Raw genomic sequence first — 19,226 nt, 5'->3', positions numbered from 1 at the left:
TCAACGGACCTCTGCACGGTCCTGTCCCACCTGCTGAGATTTTTGTGGTGGGCGGGACAGGAAAACTCCATCCTAGATGTGTGATATTAACACGAGATGAATTTAAAATACTGCGTAAAAGCAACTGTATTTGCTTCAATCATTTACTACTCTGAGTCTTCTCATCCTCCAATTAAAAACAATCTTGAAGTCATCCAATTATAACTATTAAATTCAACTTGCTTTCTGTCCAATTTTTTTCAACCTTGGTAGTACTTTACATTTTGTACCTTGGGTCTTAGATCAAGATTGCCCAATAAAAAAATATAAATTTAGATGCTCTAAATCGGAACAAAAAAAAAAGAATGCAAGTCAGGCAGCATCTGTGGAGCGAGAAACAGAGTTAATTTTTTAGATCGCTGACTTTTCATCAGAACGGAAGTCATATTTGTGGGACCTTGCCGTGTACAAATTGGGTGCCTCCCTCGCCTGTATGACAACAGTGACTGTACTTCAAAATAATGTAAACACTTTTGGACATTACTGAAAGGTACAGTGCTGTCTGTATAGATCAGCGTTCTTTATTTCCAGCTTGGTATGGAGACTTCTTCAGTGATTGATTTTCATAAGCAAACATCCAGTTAATGAACCTGCCCTATGCTCTAAATGGAGTAGCGTAAACAGCAGGAAGGAAGAATTTAATGCGAATGAAAGGAACAGCTTATATGTACTCAGCACTATGCACAAATTCAGGATGTGGCAAAGTGCTTTGCAGCCAATAATGTACTTTTAATTGAAACTGGTCAATGCTGTAAGGAATTATGGCATTGGATCTGAACATAGCAAGGTCAACAAACAATTAATTTTTTTTTAATGATGTTGTTTGAGGGATAAATGGTGGTGAAGGCACTGGGACAATTCCCTTGTTATTCTACTTTTACTCTTTCACCTGATGTGGTATCGCTGGCTGGGCCAGAGTTCTGATTGCCCAATCCAGAATGAGGTGGTGATGGTGACCTGCAGTTCATAAGACCATAAGACATAGGAGCGGAAGTAAGGCCATTCGGCCCATCGAGTCCACTCCACCATTCAATCATGGTTGATTTCAACTCCATTTACCCGCTCTCTCCCCATAGCCCTTAATTCCTCGAGAAATCAAGAATTTATCAATTTCTGTCTTGAAGACGCTTAACGTCTCGGCCTCCACAGTCCTCTGTGGCAATGAATTCCACAGACCCACCACTCTCTGGCTGAAGAAATTTCTCCTCATCTCTGTTCTAAAGTGACTCCCTTTTATTCTAAGGCTGTGCCCCCGCGTCCTAGTCTCCCCTGCTAATGGAAACAACTTCCCTACGTCCATCCTATCTAAGCCGTTCATTATCTTGTAAGTTTCTATTAGATCTCCCCTCAACCTCCTAAACTCCAATGAATACAATCCCACGATCCTCAGATGTTCATCGTATGTCAGGCCTACCATTCCCGGGATCATCCGTGTGAATCTCCGCTGGACCCGCTCCAGTGCCAGTATGTCCTTCCTGAGGTGTGGGGCCCAAAATTGCTCACAGTACTCCAAATGGGGCCTAACCAGTGCTTTATAAAGCCTCAGAAGTACATCCCTGCTTTTGTATTCCAAGCCTCTTGAGATAAATGACAACATTACATTTGCTTTCTTAATTACGGACTCAACCTGCAAGTTTACCTTTAGAGAATCCTGGACTAGGACTCCCAAGTCCCTTTGCACTTTAGCATTATGAATTTTGTCACCGTTTAGAAAATAGTCCATGCCTCTATTCTTTTTTCCAAAGTGCAAGACCTCGCACTTGCCCACGTTGAATTTCATCAGCCACTTCTTGGACCACTCTCCTAAACTGTCTAAATCTTTCTGCAGCCTCCTCACTTCCTCAATACTACCTGCCCCTCCACCTATCTTTGTATCATCGGCAAACTTGGCCAGAATGCCCCCAGTCCCGTCATCTAGATCGTTAATATATAAAGAGAACAGCTGTGGCCCCAACACTGAACCCTGCGGGACACCACTTGTCACCGGTTGCCATTCTGAGAAAGAACCTTTTATCCCAACTCTCTGCCTTCTGTCTGACAGCCAATCGTCAATCCATGTTAGTACCTTGCCTCGAATACCATGGGCCCTTATTTTACTCAGCAGTCTCCCGTGAGGCACCTTGTCAAAGGCCTTTTGGAAGTCACGATAGATAACATCCATTGGCTCTCCTTGGTCTAACCTATTTGTTATCTCTTCAAAGAACTCTAACAGGTTTGTCAGGCACGACCTCCCCTTACTAAATCCATGCTGACTTGTCCTAATCCGACCCTGCACTTCCAAGAATTTAGAAATCTCATCCTTAACGATGGATTCTAGAATTTTGCCAACAACTGAGGTTAGGCTAATTGGCCTATAATTTTCCATCTTTTTTCTTGTTCCCTTCTTGAACAGTGGGGTTACAACAGCGATTTTCCAATCCTCTGGGACTTTCCCTGACTCCAGTGACTTTTGAAAGATCATAACTAACGCCTCCACTATTTCTTCAGCTATCTCCTTTAGAACTCTAGGATGTAGCCCATCTGGGCCCGGAGATTTATCAATTTTCAGATGCATGTGGTGCAGGTACATCCACTGTGCTTTTAGGGAGGAAGTTCCAAGATTTTGACCCAGCGACAATGAAGGAACGGCGATATATTTACAAGTCAGCATGGTGTGTGGCTTGGACGGGGCCTTGCAGTTGGTGATGTTCCCATGCGTCTGCTGCCCTTGACCTTCTTAATGGTAGAGGTCACAGTTTAGGAAGGTGCTGTTTAAGGAGCCTCAGTGAATTGCTGCAGTGCATCTTGTAGATGGTACACCCTGCTGCCACTGCGAATGGTGGTGGAGGGAGTTGAGGATGTTGGAGTTCGTGGACGAGGTGCCAAGTAAGTGGGCTGCTTTGTCCTGGATGGTGTTGAGCTTCTTGAGTCTTGATGGAGATGAAAATTTATTCATGGGATATGGGCATAGCTGGTCAGGCCAACACTTATTGCCCAACCCTAGTTGCTTTTCAGAAGGTGGTGGTAAGCTGCCATCTTGAATCGCTGCAGTCCAGAGGTGTAGGTACACCCACAGTGCTGCTATGGAGGGAGTTTCAGGATTTTGACCCAGCAACAGTGACAAAAAGGTGATATATTTCCAAGAAAGGATGGTGAGTGACTTGGAGGGGAACCTCCAGGCAGTGGTGTTCCCAGGTATCTGCTGCTCTTGTCCTTCTAGATGGTAGTGGTCCTGGGTTTGGAAGGTGCTGCCTGGGTTTGGAAGGGCGGCACGGTAGCACAGTGGTTGGGGCGGCACGGTAGCACAGTGGTTAGCACTGCTGCTTCACAGCTCCAGGGTCCTGGGTTCGATTCCCGGCTCGGGTCACTGTCTGTGTGGAGTTTGCACATTCTCCTCGTGTCTGCGTGGGTTTCCTCCAGGTGCTCTGGTTTCCTCCCACAGTCCAAAGATGTGCGGGTTAGGTTGATTGGCCAGGTTAAAAATTGCCCCTTAGAGTCCTGGGATGCGTAGATTAGAGGGATTAGTGGGTAAATATGTGGGGGTAGGGCCTGGGTGGGATTGTGGTCGGTGCAGACTCGATGGGCCGAATGGCCTCCTTCTGCACTGTAGGGATTCTATTCTATTCTATTCTAAAGGAACTTTGGTGAGTTCCTGCAATGCATCTTGTAGATAGTACACACCACTGCCACTGTTCATCAGTGGTGGAGGGATTGAATGTTTGTGGAGGGGGTAGCAATTGAGCAGGCTACTTGTCCTGGATGGTGTTGAGCTTCTTGAGTGTTGTTGGAGTTGCACTCATCCAGGCAAGCGAGGAGTATTCCATCAAACTCCTGACTTGTGCCTTGTAGATGGTGGACAGGCTTGGCAGGGGGAGGGGAGGGGAGTCAGGAGGAGAATTCCACCCCCCCCCCCCCCCCAATGTTTCTCATCCATGTGACTCTTCTTCAGAGCTAAAGAGAAGGGGAAATGTGTTGGATTGGAAGTTGGGCATGATGGAGGAGTGGACCAGGGTGTCACAGAGGGAGCAGTCCCTGTGGAATACTGACAGGGGGAGCGAGGAGAAGATGTGTTTTGTGATGGCATCATTCTGGAGTTGGTGGAAATGGTGGAGTATGTGAAGGATGGTGGGGTGGCTAGTGAGGACAAGGGGAACCCTATCCCTGGATGCTGGAATCTGAAATCAAAAGAGAAAATGCTGGAAAATCTCAGCAGGTCTGGCCGCATCTGTAAGGAGAGAAAAGAGTTGACCTTTCGAGTCCAGATGACACTTGGGTCATCTGGACTCGAAACGTCAACTCTTTTCTCTCCTTACAGATGCTGCCAGACCTGCTGAGATTTTCCAGCATTTTCTCTTTTGGGGACCTCATCTCTGTTCTTGGAGGGAGGGGAAGGGGTAAGGGCAAGGTTGCAGGAAATGGGTAGAACACAGTTGAGTGCCCTGTCAACCACGTGGGGGGAGAGTGGGTGCATGGGAGAGGGAAATCTGCAGAGGCTGAACGCCAACTCTCAGACACTTCTTCCTACCTCCTCCTGGATCATGACCCTACCACCGAGTATCAAATAATTATTTCCAGGATTGCCACTGATCCCACCATGTCTAGTGATCTTCCCTCCACAGCCTCCAACCTCATAATCCCCCAATCCTGCACAGCCTGCTTGTACCTCCTTCCCAAAATCCACAAACAGGACAGCCCGGGTAGACCCATCATGTCAGCCTGTTCCTGCCCCACTGAGCTAATTCCTTCTTATCTTGGTTCCATCCTCTCTCCACTTGTCTAGTCTCTCCCCACCTATATTCATGATTCTTTTGATGCCCTACGTTACATCGACAATTCCCAGTTATCTGGCTGTAACCACTTCCTCTTCACTGTGGATGTCCAATCCCTCTGCACCTCCATCCTGCACCAGGATGGGTCTGGGGGGGGGGGGGGGGGTTCTCCACTTCTTCCTATATTAAAGTTATAAGTATGTCAGAAGTAATATTTACAATTAAGTACAATATATTTATTATGTTACCTGTATTTTAAAATCGTGTCTCTTGATTTGCATCCATGAAATTCATATCCATACAATGATGTAGTTAACAGATAAGTAGGGCAGTAGGATTGAAACCAAAGTGACCATGGCTTAAAATCTGGTCAATGCATCTTCATTTGGAGCAGGTTGGCTTCTCAGTCTTTTGGCCAAGATCAAGCGTTAGATCAAGCCTCAGTTGGGGTGCAATGCCTTATCTTGTCAGCTTGGATCTCATTTGTCTCTCTTGTCGTTGAGACTGGATCATTAGAAGTATTTAAAGTGGAGATGGAAAAATATTTGATGGATTGAGGACCAGAGGGCTATGGGGAAATGGCACAGAACAGGAGCTGAGTCCGGCATAGATCAGCCATGGTCATATTGAATGGCAGGGCAGGCTTGAAGGACCTGGTGGCCTACTTCTGCTTCTATTTCTTGTGTATTCCTGTGCGGGAACCATGAATTGGATTCAGTTGGATTTTGAAATTAGTTTTTGGAGCAAGCAAGAAATGGACTTGGGTTTAACCCAGTCCGTTCTGAGCATTGGCTTTGTAACTTTAAGGATAGAGTGAAAAATTAAAAAGAAAGGATCAGCTCTTATATGAGGGTCTTTTGAAGTTGGCTCCTTTGTCATGTATATAAAATTGGGATCCTAGCTGTTGACCAGTCTTGAACTTGTCAGATAGTGCACCACAGCTTATCACCATGTATGCTGTTAAAGTAACATAATTTCTCCATTTTTGTTTTGACAGAAGCTTGGCAAATAACAACCTTAAGACACTTCCAAAGGATGTATTCAAAGGGCTGGATGCCTTGACCAATGTGTAAGAATGATCTGTAATTATAATCTTGTGTTGCTGATCTAATGGCGTGGCAAGCATTTACGTTAATTAATACACCGTCATACTTTAAAAGGCTCAATGACGTATCAGAATTTCTGATACAATGTTGGGGGTGAGGGTAGCACAAAATGGCTTTTCCAGTTGTCTGTCCATGTTATACCCTAGCTGATGTTCTGTTCCATTGTGTAAAACCAACTGCCAATTCACTGTTACCTGTATTGTAACACTCTCAATAGTCAATTTTCACTGCCCTCCTTCCCACCTGAAAGCTGTTATTGCTTTTATTTGTGGAGTGACTGCTAAATCCACGAGATTGCGAGTTTTCAGCATTTTAAGAGGAGGGCAGTATTCTGGGAGCGAAAACAGGGTGGCAACTGATTGGTACCCAGTCATTAATACTATCTCACTGGAACTCTGACAGTTTTGCACCAAAGTTATAGTTAAAGATCAGGAGAACCATTGTGGAATTCTAGACATGTTATAGATATGTTTCAGTTTTGCTTCCACTGAGCACTGATTTCCTGTTAACTCTGTTCTCCTATTAACACATTCTGCTCTCACATCTTTGCCACTACTAATGCTCTTCAATCCCTAATAGCACCATTAACAACCCCCTTGTCTCCTGTCCATGACATCTCTGTCAATCTCTCTTTAACTCCGACCTATCACTGACTTTCCATTTTGCCCCACCCCCTTCTCCAAGTATATAATCCTTCACGTTTCTATCCCTTTTCAGTTTTGTAGAAGGGTCGTATGGACTTGAAACATTAACTCTGTTTCTCTCTCCACAGATGTTGCCACACCTGTTGAGTTTATCCAGCACTTTCTGTTTTCATTTATGTTTTAGACAAATCTGAGTCTGAAATATAAAAGGTCTGGATATAGCATGTGGTGTGCGAATAAAAACGACACAATAAATGCAGTGAGCATACAGCCCCAGCACAAAGCCTCATTAGACAGTGGAATATTCATGAAGTTTTACCGATCTACAGTGCATGATTAGTAAAAACCAGGCAGGAATTGAATAAGTAGCTATTTATGCCATTTTCTGTGTCTGTGCCAATCTCCTTCTGGTAGGAGATTGGGAGAAGTCATACAAGCACTGATTACATAAAAGGTCAGTATTTTCTTATCTTCTGAGCTCTGACGAAGGGTCATCCTGACTCGAAACATTGGCTCTATTCTCTCTCTACAGATGCTGTCAGACCTGCTGAGATTTTCCAGCCATTTTCTGATTTTGTTTCTTATCTCCAAGTACATCGTTTTGCTCTTCTTAGTCAATATCTTACAAGATTTTTTGTCCATGGAGGTAATTTTGCTCTACCCACCTGGCTGGGCCTGACAGGATAATCAGCCGCTCGTTTTCTACCCAAGCTGATTTTGTTTCCCGGTAAAGACAACTGATCTTTTCTAAGCTTCTGAGATGGGAAAGGGCACAGTAGAGTTTAGTCAGGTGCTGCTTGCCTCCACTCCACATGTTTTAGATGAGGTCCTTGTTCCAGGCAGTCGCCTCTTGTAGTTAGGCCTGTCCAATACTGTCAGCTACCTTCCATTGTATTGTGGCAGGTGTATCCTTCATTGCCTCCCTCACTACATCGTTTGGAAGATGTGCTACTTCTGATTCCACATCTGCTAGATTGCTTATATCCAATGTGTGGTGGAAGAGCCTCGTCAGCAGGGGGAATAGATTTCAAGATTACATTGAAACATAGAAACGAGAAGCAGGAGTAGGCCATTTGGCTCTTCGAGCCTGCTCCTCCATTCATTTTGATCTTGGCTGATCATCGAACCAATATCCTGATTCCCCCCTTCCCCCCCATATCCCTTGATCCCTTTAGCCCCAAGAGCTATATCTAATTTCTTCTTGAAATCAGACGTTTCGGCCTCAACTACATTTTGCAGTAGTGAATTCCACACATTCACCACCCTCTGGGTGAAGAAATCTCTCCTCATTTCAGTTCTAAAAGGTTTGCCCCTTATCGTCAAACTATGACCCTGAGTTCTGGACTCCCCCACCACTGAGAACATTCTTTCTGAATCTACTCTGTCTAACCCTGTTAGAATTTTATAAGTTTCTATGTGATCCCCTCTCACTCTTCTAAACTCCAATGAATATAATCCTAACTGACTTAGTCTCTCCTCATATGACAGACCTGCCATCCCAGGAATCAGCCTGGTAAACCTTCGGTGTACTCCCTCTACAGCAAGGACATCTTTCCTCAGATAAGGACACCAAAACTGCACACGATACTCCAGAGGTGGCCTCACCAATGCCCTATGCAATTGCAGCAAAACATCCCTATCCCTCTACTCAAATCCTCTCACTATGAAGGCCAGCATACCATTTGCCTTCTTTACTGCCTGCTGCACCTGTGTGCTTACTTTCAGCGACTGATGCATGAGGATTCCAAGGTCTCGTTGAGTTTCCACCTCTCTCAATTTACATCCGTTCAAGTTATAATCCGTCTTCCTATTATTGCTACCAAAATGGACACCCTCACATTTATCCACATTATACTGCATCTGCCATGCAGATGTCCACACACTCAGCCTGTCCAAATCATGCTGAAGCATCTCTGCATCTTCCTCATAGCTCTCCCTCCCACCCAACTTTGTATCATCTGCAAATCTGAAGATAATACATTCAGTTCCTTCTTCCAAATCATTAATATATAATGTGAACAGTTGGGGTCGTAGCACAGATCCCTGCAGAACCCCGCTAGTCACTGACTGTCAATCAGAAAAAGACCCATTTATGCCAACTCTGCAGGTTATCTTAGAAATAGAAACCCTACAGAGGCCATTCGGCCAATCGAGTCTGCATCAACAACAATCCCATCGAGGCCTTATCCCCATAACTCCACATATTTACCCCGCTAATCCATCTAACCTATGCATCCCGGGACACTAAGTGGCAATTTAGCATGGCCAATGCACCTAACCAGCTCATCTTTGGACTGTGGGAGGAAACCAGAACACCCGCGCAGACACGGGGAGAACGTGCAAACTCCACACAGACAGTGATCCAAACTGGGAATCGAACCCAGGTCCCTGGACCTGTGAGGCAGCAGCGCCAACCATGTGCCACCGTGCAGCCCAAGGGACTTTGCCACATTTTTGACCAATTTTTTGGATCTTATCAAGATTCTGCAGGTTATCCACCTGACCGTGGGACTTTGCCACATTTTTGACCAATTCTTTGGATATCATTGGCTGACATTGGAGCATTTATGCGTGCTGTCCTCAGACATTTGCTGGTGTGAGTAAGCAGCTAGATGACTTGAATTGGTGAGGAAGTAAGCCTGTTATTAATTTAACTTGAATGCTGGTGGGTTTCACCAGTTGCTCTGTGAAGTGATGTCTCTGTTTTGTTCCTGATTACAGTGGATACAAAGGAAGCTTCCCAGACTCCCTTTATGTTGACAATAGCTTGTCCTAGTTTAGCACAATATTCCTTCTATGCTACTGCTCACCTGAAATGTGTCCCTGGAGAAGGATGGAGTGGATAACTTGCCGCTCCGCATTAGCTTTGTGCCTTATGTGTGTTAGTTCAGAGGACCTTCTGGGTAAAGAAGAGATTTACCATTTTTAATTCAATAACAGGGTACGGGTATCATGGGCAAAGCCAGTCATTATCGCTCATTCCTAATTGTACTCCAGGCCACTTGTTAGGCCAATGCAGTTGGTAATTAAGAGTCAACCATGTTGCTGTAGGCCAGAGAGGAGAAGGATGGTAGGTTTTCAGATGGATTTTATTTTCACCAATACTGATAATAGCTTTTTTATTTCTGGATTTAATTTAATTAGTTAGATTCAAATTTCACATCTGGGGTGGTGGGATTTGAACTACGTATCTCCAGAGCATCAATCCAGGCTTCTGGATTACTAATCTAGTAACATAACCATTATACTGCCATACCATTTCAATTGCAAACAGTGTTCTGATGTCCTAAATTGTCTTTGCTATTAAGTTCTGGTCTCTGACCAGGAGTTAGGCCTCTTGGGCTCTTAGCTCCAAAGTATTTCTGTCAACTTCAGTGGACCAATCTTCTCGCTCTTCTTAGTGTTTCTTCTGAGTGTTGACCATGTGGAATTTGCAGAGCTGTGTGTACCATATGCCGACGACATTCTTAAAGATACTACTGAGATTTATAATCCAAGGTCAAGGTAGTTAAAGGTTCCGCCTAGATTCTGCCCTGAGTTTAATTGTTCTGTTGGGGGTTGTGGTTGTCATCAATGGGTAAGAATTCCTCGAGACTGGGAGATATTCTGGGATTCGCAGAGCTGCAGACTTGTTCGTTCACCATGGTCCATGTTGGATTTCTTCCAGCTAGCCTTGAGTGTGCTGCGCAGGTGAACTATTTATTGGTTTAGGTAAAGCATAGGAGGCTTTGCTTTGCTCCACGTGCACTCATATTAGCAGGTACTGTGTGTTCATCTGTTCACCAGGAGGCAGTCTCTGAGAGAGAGGGTTACAGGTAGTTTTTGACTTCCTGAATTTGGGGAGGATTGAAGTGTGACCAGCCTGTACCAGTTACAATACATTATTGTACAATACCCAGCTCTACTGGACTTCCTCGCTCTCTACAGCGGAATAGAGATCAATGGGCGGCTGACTGCCTGTTTTGCATCTCCCTGCATTCTTTCAAGTTGAATCAGCAGATCACTGAGTGCACTTTGCACAGAATCTGCTGGCTGATTATTATTCACTCCTATTTTCCACTTGCTCATGCCCTGTGGGAATGCTTTTAGCTTCTGGACTTGAACACATGTGCTGTTTTTTAAGACTACAAGTTAATCCTCAGCTCATTGATGTGCGGAGTCAATGATGTTGAATTTAAATAATAAATTGATGAGCTCCTTACACAATATGTTGACCTCAGCAGATGGAAGAGTGTTGACAAAATTAAGTTAGGGTCACTCGGGCATTTCATGCATTTCAGGGCTGACCTTAAGATCGCCTTTGCTTTGACTGCAAGTGTAACAATATAGATAATTGCATGTTATTTTGGTGTTATACTTCAGTCAATTAATATCTGTTGAGTACGCCTTTCTACATGACCTGTGTGCAGCTTACTCATATAATTTTACTGATGATATTGAGAACTATTTGAGAATACCTTTGTGTGACTTCCTCCCACTGTCTAGAACTGCTAGACAATAGCCAAAAATTCTGGTGTCTGGGGAAATTTAACCTGAGGCACAATATAAAGTTAAGTGCCTTTATTTACAGTAAATTATTAATTATTCTGAAAATTACTGCTTTGAAAACAAGTAACTATTTTTATGAAAAAGACATCAATCAGAAGAGAACTTTGGGTCATAAACTGTTAAAATCTATCAGAAAAATAAACCAGATTTGAAGCAGGGATATGTTGAATTCACATGCGACTCCAGAGCTGTAGTTTTAGATTCTTACTGTAGAAGTTGGTCTCCTACTCAGATACTGCGTGGAAATACAGTCCGCAATGAGCAAAACGATTAATCAACAAGTAAAATAAAAGCAAAATACTGCGGAGGCTGGAAATCTGAAAATAAAAACAGGAAATGCTGGAAAAGCTCAGCAGGTCTTGCAGCATCTGTGGAGAGAGAAACGGACATGTTCGAGTCCGTCAGACTCTTCAAAGCTCAACATTATTTGTGTTATGTATACATAATACCTCAGATGGCATTTATTTCTGTTTTCCACTGAATAATTCATAGAACATGTTTCACAATTGCTATCATTCAACAGAAAGAGTGAAGCCACCATGATGTGGAATCGCTTCACAAAAACTTAATTACTACTAATGCTCATTCAAAAAAGAAGAAATATTTCTTCTTTGTTGTCTGGTTAAGACATTGCAAAGAAAATGAGTTAATTCCTGAAACATCTACAACTGTGTTGTTGATGCATCTTTTATATTTAGGATTCTCAAGACATATCTGGAAAACAGCTCCTTTTGGTTCAAAAAGTTAAGCATGACATGAAGAAGATACTTTGGAGTTGCTTTTTTGACTTTCCAATATTCTTAATGTATGTCGCAAATTAACTTTCAAAAAGCTTAGAAAAGTGGGTTAGTTTTTTTTAAAAATTGGCATGCAGAGATACAAAGGCGGCACTGTGACACAGTGGATAGCACTGTTCCCTCACAGCACTAGGGACCAGGGTTCAATTCCGGCCTCTGGTGACAGTCTGTGTGGAGTTTGCACATTCTCCCCGTGTCTCTGTGGGTTGCCCCCGGGTGCTCCGGTTTCCTCCCACACTCCAAAGATGTGCGGATGAGGTTGATTGGCCATGCTAAATTGCCCCTTGGTGTCAAGGGGATCAGCAGGGTAAATACCCAAGATTATGGGGATAGGACCTGGGTGGGATTGTTGTTGGTGCCGGCTTGATGGGCCAAAAGGCCTCCTTCTGTACTGTAGGGATTCTGTGACACTGCAGCTCTGAACTTCTAAGTCTTGCATTTTCAAGTTGCCCTGTTCCAAGGACAGGAAAAATGATGCTCCTCCATCAGCTGTGAATCACCAAAGATAATTTTTCAGTTGGAATTATGTTTCTTTGCAGAGATCTTAGAGGGAATTCTTTTCATTGTGATTGCAAACTGAAATGGCTGGTGGAATGGTTAAGCAGCACAAATGCTACGGTTGATCAGATTGACTGTGCCAGTCCAGTGGAGTATCAGAATGATAAAATTAACAATCTCTCACTGAAGGAATTCGACTGCATAACTACAGGTGATGCAAACCTCTTTATCAGGATTAAAATGGGAAGGTCTAAATCACAGCTTTATTAATTCAATTTCCTTTTCCATCTTTCAGAATTTGTCCTTGATCAGTCTTTACAGTTTCAGTCCCTATCAATCGAAGCCTTCACCTTCATGAATGATGCCAATGTTGTTATCGCTCAGCCTATCATGGGGAAATGCAGCTTTTTTGAATGGGATCATGTGGAGATGGTTTTCAGAAACTATGACAACATTGTTGGTATGGATAGTCAGTTCCCTGAAACAATAATCGGTGTTGACATTGAAATGAGTTGTCTGGGTTCCCTTGACCTTTTTCCCAATAAACTGCTGACCACTTGCAGGTGTCCATGTTAAGTGACATGTTAACATGTTGTCTTTGATCCACGTGGCAAACTCCATTTTGAGTAATTGACTCTATTCCTCTCCCAAGCAATAGTTGCAAGCTTGGTGTCATTCGATTCCGAGCTTCTGACTGGATACCCATGCCATCACCAAGACTGCTTATTTCCAGCTCCATACCATCGTCTGACTCAATCTGTTCCTGCCAGCTCATATGGTGCTGAAAATCTCATGCATACCTATATTGCTTCCAGACTGTCTATTCTAATAAACTCCTAGCAGGCCTCCCACCTTCTGTAAACTTGTGGCCATCCAAAACATAAGAATATAAGAAATAGGAGATGGAGTAGGGAATTTTGCCCTTAGAGATAACTCTGCCATTCAGTAAGGTCCTGGCCAAACTGCTACCTGAACTTCACCTTCCTACACTAGCTCCATGTCCCTTAATTCCCTTAGTAGCAAAAAATCTACCACCCTCTGTCTTGAATGTTGTCACTGCTCTCCAGGGTAGAGAATTCCAAAGATTCACAATCCTCTGAGTAAAGAAATTGGAATCATAGAATGTTTACAGCACAGAAAGAGGCCACTTGGCCCCTCATACCTGCGCCAGCTGAAAAATGATCCAGCCAGCCTAATCCTACTTTCCAGCATGTGACCCATAGCCCTGCAGGTGACGGCATTTTTGGTCCATATCAAGATACCTTTAAATGGGTTGAGGGTTTCTGCTTCAGCTACTTCTTCAGGTAGTGAGTTATTTTTTCTAACATAACTCAGGTAGTGAGTTATGTTGGAAAAAATTATAAGGGATAGGATTTATAGTTATTTGGAGAGTAATGAATTGATAGGTGATAGTCAGCATGGTTTTGTGGCAGGTAGGTCGTGCCTTACTAACCTTATTGAGTTTTTTGAGAAAGTGACCAAGGAGGTGGATGGGGGCAAGGCAGTGGACGTGGTATATATGGATTTTAGTAAGGCGTTTGATAAGGTTCACCATGGTAGGCTTCTGCAGAAAATGCAGATGTATGGGATTGGGGGTGATCTAGGAAATTGGATCAGGAATTGGCTAGCGGATAGGAAACAGAGGGTGGTGGTTGATAGTAAATATTCATCATGGAGTGCGGTTACAAGTGGTGTACCTCAGGGATCTGTTTTGGGGCCACTGCTGTTTGTAATATTTATTAATGATCTGGATGAGGGTATAGTTGGGTGGATTAGCAAATTTGCTGATGACACCAAAGTCGGTGGTGTGGTAGACAGTGAGGAAGGGTGTCGTAGTTTGCAGGAAGACTTAGACAGGTTGCAAAGTTGGGCCGAGAGGTGGCGGATGGAGTTTAATGCGGAGAAGTGTGAGGTAATTCACTTTGGTAGGAATAACAGATGTGTTGAGTATAGGGCTAACGGGAGGACTTTGAATAGTGTGGAGGAGCAGAGGGATCTAGGTGTATGTGTGCATAGATCCCTGAAAGTTGGGAATCAAGTAGATAAGGTTGTTAAGAAGGCATATGGTGTCTTGGCGTTTATTGGTAGGGGGATTGAATTTAGGAGTCGTAGCGTTATGTTGCAACTGTACACAACTCTGGTGCGGCCGCACTTGGAGTACTGTGTGCAGTTCTGGTCCCCACATTACAGGAAGGATGTGGAGGCTTTGGAGAGGGTGCAGAGGAGGTTTACCAGGATGTTGCCTGGTATGGAGGGGAGATCCTATGAGGAGAGGCTGAGGGATTTGGGATTGTTTTCGCTGGAAAGGCGGCGGCTAAGAGGGGATCTTATTGAAACATATAAGATGATTAGAGGTTTAGATAGGGTGGATAGTGATAGCCTTTTTCCTCTGATGGAGAAATCCAGCACGAGGGGGCATGGCTTTAAATTGAGGGGGGGTAGTTATAGAACCGATGTCAGGGGTAGGTTCTTTACCCAGAGGGTGGTGAGGGATTGGAATGCCCTGCCAGCATCAGTAGTAAATGCGCCTAGTTTGGGGGCGTTTAAGAGATCCGTAGATAGGTTCATGGACGAAAAGAAATTGGTTTAGGTTGGAGGGTCACAGTTTTTTTTTTTAACTGGTCGGTGCAACATCGTGGGCCGAAGGGCCTGTTCTGCGCTGTAATGTTCTATGTTCTATGTTCTTATGGGGATCAGGCGGGTAAGTGGTACTGATCCACGTCAGATCAGCCATGATCTTATTGAATGGCGGGGCAGGCTCGAGGGGCTAGATGGCCTACTCCTGCTCCTATTTCTTATGTTCTTATGTTACAGACCCCTACAACTCTCTGGGTGAAAAATCTTTTCCTCATCTCCCCTGTAATTCTTCTAGTAACCATTTTAAACCATGCCTCCTAGTCACTGACCTCTCTGCTAAAGTAATTAGGCCCATCCCATCCACTTTATTCAGGCCCTGTACAAATTTGTGCATCTCAATCAAATCTCCCCTCAGCCTCCTCTGTTCCAAAGAGAACAACCCCAGCCTATCCAATCTTTCCTCGTAGCTGCAATTTTCTGATCCTGACAAGATCCCTGTAAATCTCTTCTTTCTTCTCAGCTTAATCCTCAATGGCCAACGTTCTCGATTCCCCAGGCAACAGAAACATTTTCTCAGCTTCTATCCTGTCAAATGCCAGAGGGATTTTACATTTTACAGAGATCACCTCTCATTCTTCTTACCTTCAGGGAATAGAGGTCTAATCTACTATTCTCCATATAGGGCAATCCTCTCATCCAAGGAACAAGTCTAGTGAACTTCTGTTGCACTCTTTCTAGGGCAAGCACCAGTATCTCCTTCCATAAATGAGGAGACCAAATTTGCACGCAGTACTCCAGGTGCGACCTTGCCAACGCCCTGTATAATTGCACTGATATTGCTTTACTCTTATACATTAATCCGTTTGTAACAAAAGCTGACATACGATTTGCCTTCTTAATTGCTTGCGGTACTTGCATGTTAAATTACCTTGATTCATGCACAAGGAAATGTATAAACTTCTTACTCATCTAATCTCTTTCACCCATTACCCCTGTGCTCTCTGAGATACACTGGCTTCTCATTAACCAAAGCTTCCATTTTAAAATTCTTATCCTTGTTTTTGAACCCTGCCATGGCCGCACCCCTTCCTATCTCTGCAATCTCTTCTGTGCCCTCTAACATACTTGCGTTCATCTAACTCTGGGCTCCTGAGTATCCCTGGTTTTAATTGTTCCACCGTTGGTGGCTGTGACTACAGCTGCCTGGGCCCCAAGTTCTGTAATTCCCCTCCTAAATATCTCTGCCTCTCTTTCTTCCTTTGAGACACTCTTCAACATCTATCTTTTTGACAAAACGTTTGGTTATCTGCCTCAATATTTGTTTAGGCAGCTCAAGCTTTGCATTATAATACTCCACATTTGCATTATAATGCTCCATTTTATTACACTAGAGGTGGGATATATCAATACAAGTTGTTGTTGCAATCAGTCCAGTCTTTAGGCCTGAGGGTCTGAGATCGCCAGCTTTGCCCTCTCACCCATTTCTGTTTTTCATTTCTTCACAATTAGGCGCCACGACCTAAATTTTAAAAGTTCCTCCCTGAGCCTCCCTGCTTCTCCATTACTCTTCAGATGCTCTTAAAACCTACCTCTTTGATCAAGCTTTTGGTCTTCTGTCCCAAAATCTCCTAATGTGGCTTGGCACTAAATTTCATTTTAACAGCCTTGGGAAATTTTACTGCTTTAAAGGTGTTAATATAATTATTAAAATGTTTTCCCTCAAGCACCCCCTCCCCCCTCCTCCAACTCCCTCACCCCAGGAACCTACTCCGGTATCCTTATTCCAATTTTGGACCTGACAAAAGATAACGGCCATAACCATGATAACAGTGTCAGGTTCTGTTTTCTCTGCACATTAATAACTAACATTCCTTCTCCTGCTGTAGGTAGCTCGATTGTGTTCTGCAAGCCCCTGATCATTGATGCTCAGCTGTTTGTCATTGTGGCCCAGCTGTTTGGCGGCTCCCACATCTACAAAAGGGATGGTTTCTCCAACAAGTTCATCAAGATGCAAGACGTGGACAACTTTAAGATCAGAAAACCCAATGACATTGAGACATTTGAAATAGAAGGCGAGCGGTACTTTGTAATTGCAGACACATCCAAGGCTGGATCGACCACTGTGTACAAATGGAATGGCAATGGATTCTATTCCCATCAGAGCCTGCATTCCTGGTTCAGGGACACAGATGTGGAGTACCTCGAAATAGCAAACAAGCCACATTTAATCCTGTCAAGTAGCTCCCAACGTCCTGTTATCTTCCAATGGAGTAAAAGCCAGAAGGAGTTTGTGTGGCGCACCGATATCCCAGACATGGAGGACGTGTACGCAGTGAAACATTTTGTCATCAATGGCGATCTCTACATTTGCCTGACCAGATTCATAGGTGACTCCAAAATGATGAAATGGGAGAACTCCAGGTTTGTGGTCAAACAGTCCTTTCCGTCCCGTGGTGCCATGGTATTCCAGCCTCTACGAGTGAACGACTGGCAGTACGCCATTCTCGGGAGCGACTACTCCTTCACCCAGATCTACCGCTGGGAAAGCAGCAAAGAGAAGTTTGTAAAATTCCAAGAACTAAACATCCAGGCTCCGCGATCATTTACATTTGTGGTGACAGACCATCGCGAGTTCATGTTCAGCTCAAGTTTCAAAGGAAATACTCAAATATACAAACATGTCACCATTGATTTGAGCACAATATGAGAAAACATTCAAGTGTGTTTAAGGATCAGTAAAACGACATCTTAAAAGTAGCTTTGGGTAATAATATTTACATGGACGTGATAATGAAACGTATGCATGATTTATCATTGTTCTGCGATGAATGCTATCAGGTTCCGGTGTTCTGGGAAAAATATTTCAATTCCCAGTGTTCATTTTCCCTATTTTCGATCACATTACACATAGTGGTTTCCGAACTCTTACCATGACAAGGTGAGCAATTAACTGTTGTATTTTGCCGATGCAAGCTGTAAATATTTGTGCAATCACATCTGTTACTGGAGCAAATATTAAGGTGTACATTTCCATTTATTTATTCTACTCGATGAACAATCTTCCAAATAAAATCTTTACATTTTTGTGCGGTTTTTAACAAAGATTATTTCATAACGTTAATTCTTAAAGGAATATTTCCTCTTTGCTAATGTGAGAACTACTTAGTGCAAGATTTTGATTGTTCTTGTTTATATTCAAATAAATATGCATCTTTCCCAAGAAATACTTTTATGACTTTGCTGTAAGCAGCAGTTTATAATGAGCGCATCTGGCATTAATCTACATCGACATCTCCCTCTTTAATTTATATTAAAGAAGTTAAAGTTTATTTATTAGTGTCACAAGTAGACTTACACTAACACTGCGATGAAGTTACTGTGAAAATCCCCTAGTCGCCACACTCCGGCGCCTGTTCGGGTACACTGAGGGAGAATTTAGCATGGACAATGCACCAAACCAGCACGTCTTTCAGACTGTGGGAGGAAACTGGAGCATCCAGAGGAAACCCACGCAAACATGGGGAGACTCCACACTGACAGTGATCCAAGTCGGGAATTGAACCCGGGTCTCTGGTGCTGTGAGGCAGCAGTGCTAACCACTGTGCCACCGTAGAATCATTTGTTTAAAGTTTTGTTACAATCTATTTTGGTTGTGCTCTGTACAATTAAATAATCACAATTAGCACCTTAAATAGTATGCTCTTACCTATTCAGTTTTAGCCACGGAATCTTCACTGCTTCATCATTGCCCTTCCCTCCATCATAAGGTCAGAAATGGTTTCTCTTTGTTTCCTTTATCTTTGAAGTCACCCAAGGGTGACCAAAGCCATTGGCTTCAGCCTCTGCTACAGATTTGTGTTTTCTCACCACCAGGTCCATTCCTCTCTCTGACCACTGCCTCATGATGATCCAGTCTGCTTGTAACCGATGTGGCCCTGAGCTGAGCTTCCTACCCATTATCCTCTCTATCAGAAACCTGCCTGTACCCACCTCCATAAATTGCTGATGTCCGCCACAGTCCATCCACTGTCAGAATTCTCATCCCTTCTTATTTCTAGACTATTCCAAGGCTTAAACTGATCACCATTTACTTTCCAGACAGCCAAACTTCTCCAAAGCGATTACCCATATTCTAACCATCTTCGAATAGCGCTAATCCCTGTTGATCTACACTGGCTCCTGATCCACCGACACCTCAAAGCTAAAATTGTTATCCATGTATTGAAATCTCTCTATGGTCTTGAACTCCACCTCCTCTGATCGCTACAA

The 19,226-nt window shown here is 43.6% G+C and overlaps 1 protein-coding gene across 1 annotated transcript in view; it reads left to right on the top strand.

The window, feature by feature from the left end:
* LOC144496057 (leucine-rich glioma-inactivated protein 1-like) overlaps window positions 1-18,108 on the top strand; it is a 44,197-nt gene extending 26,089 nt beyond the window's left edge. Inside the window, exons 5-8 of the mRNA XM_078217014.1 lie at window positions 5,785-5,856; window positions 12,422-12,591; window positions 12,676-12,840; window positions 16,844-18,108. Of these exons, the coding sequence (XP_078073140.1) occupies window positions 5,785-5,856; window positions 12,422-12,591; window positions 12,676-12,840; window positions 16,844-17,664 (1,228 nt within the window). The 3' untranslated portion in view covers window positions 17,665-18,108. The remainder of the gene's footprint in view (window positions 1-5,784; window positions 5,857-12,421; window positions 12,592-12,675; window positions 12,841-16,843) is intronic.
* The last annotated feature ends 1,118 nt before the right edge of the window (window positions 18,109-19,226 follow it).

This window comes from Mustelus asterias, chromosome 7 (genome assembly GCF_964213995.1).
Source record: "Mustelus asterias chromosome 7, sMusAst1.hap1.1, whole genome shotgun sequence".
Lineage (NCBI taxonomy): Eukaryota > Metazoa > Chordata > Chondrichthyes > Carcharhiniformes > Triakidae > Mustelus > Mustelus asterias.
The sequence above is the reverse complement of the archived record's forward strand: the minus strand, read 5'-3'. Positions and strand labels throughout refer to the sequence as shown.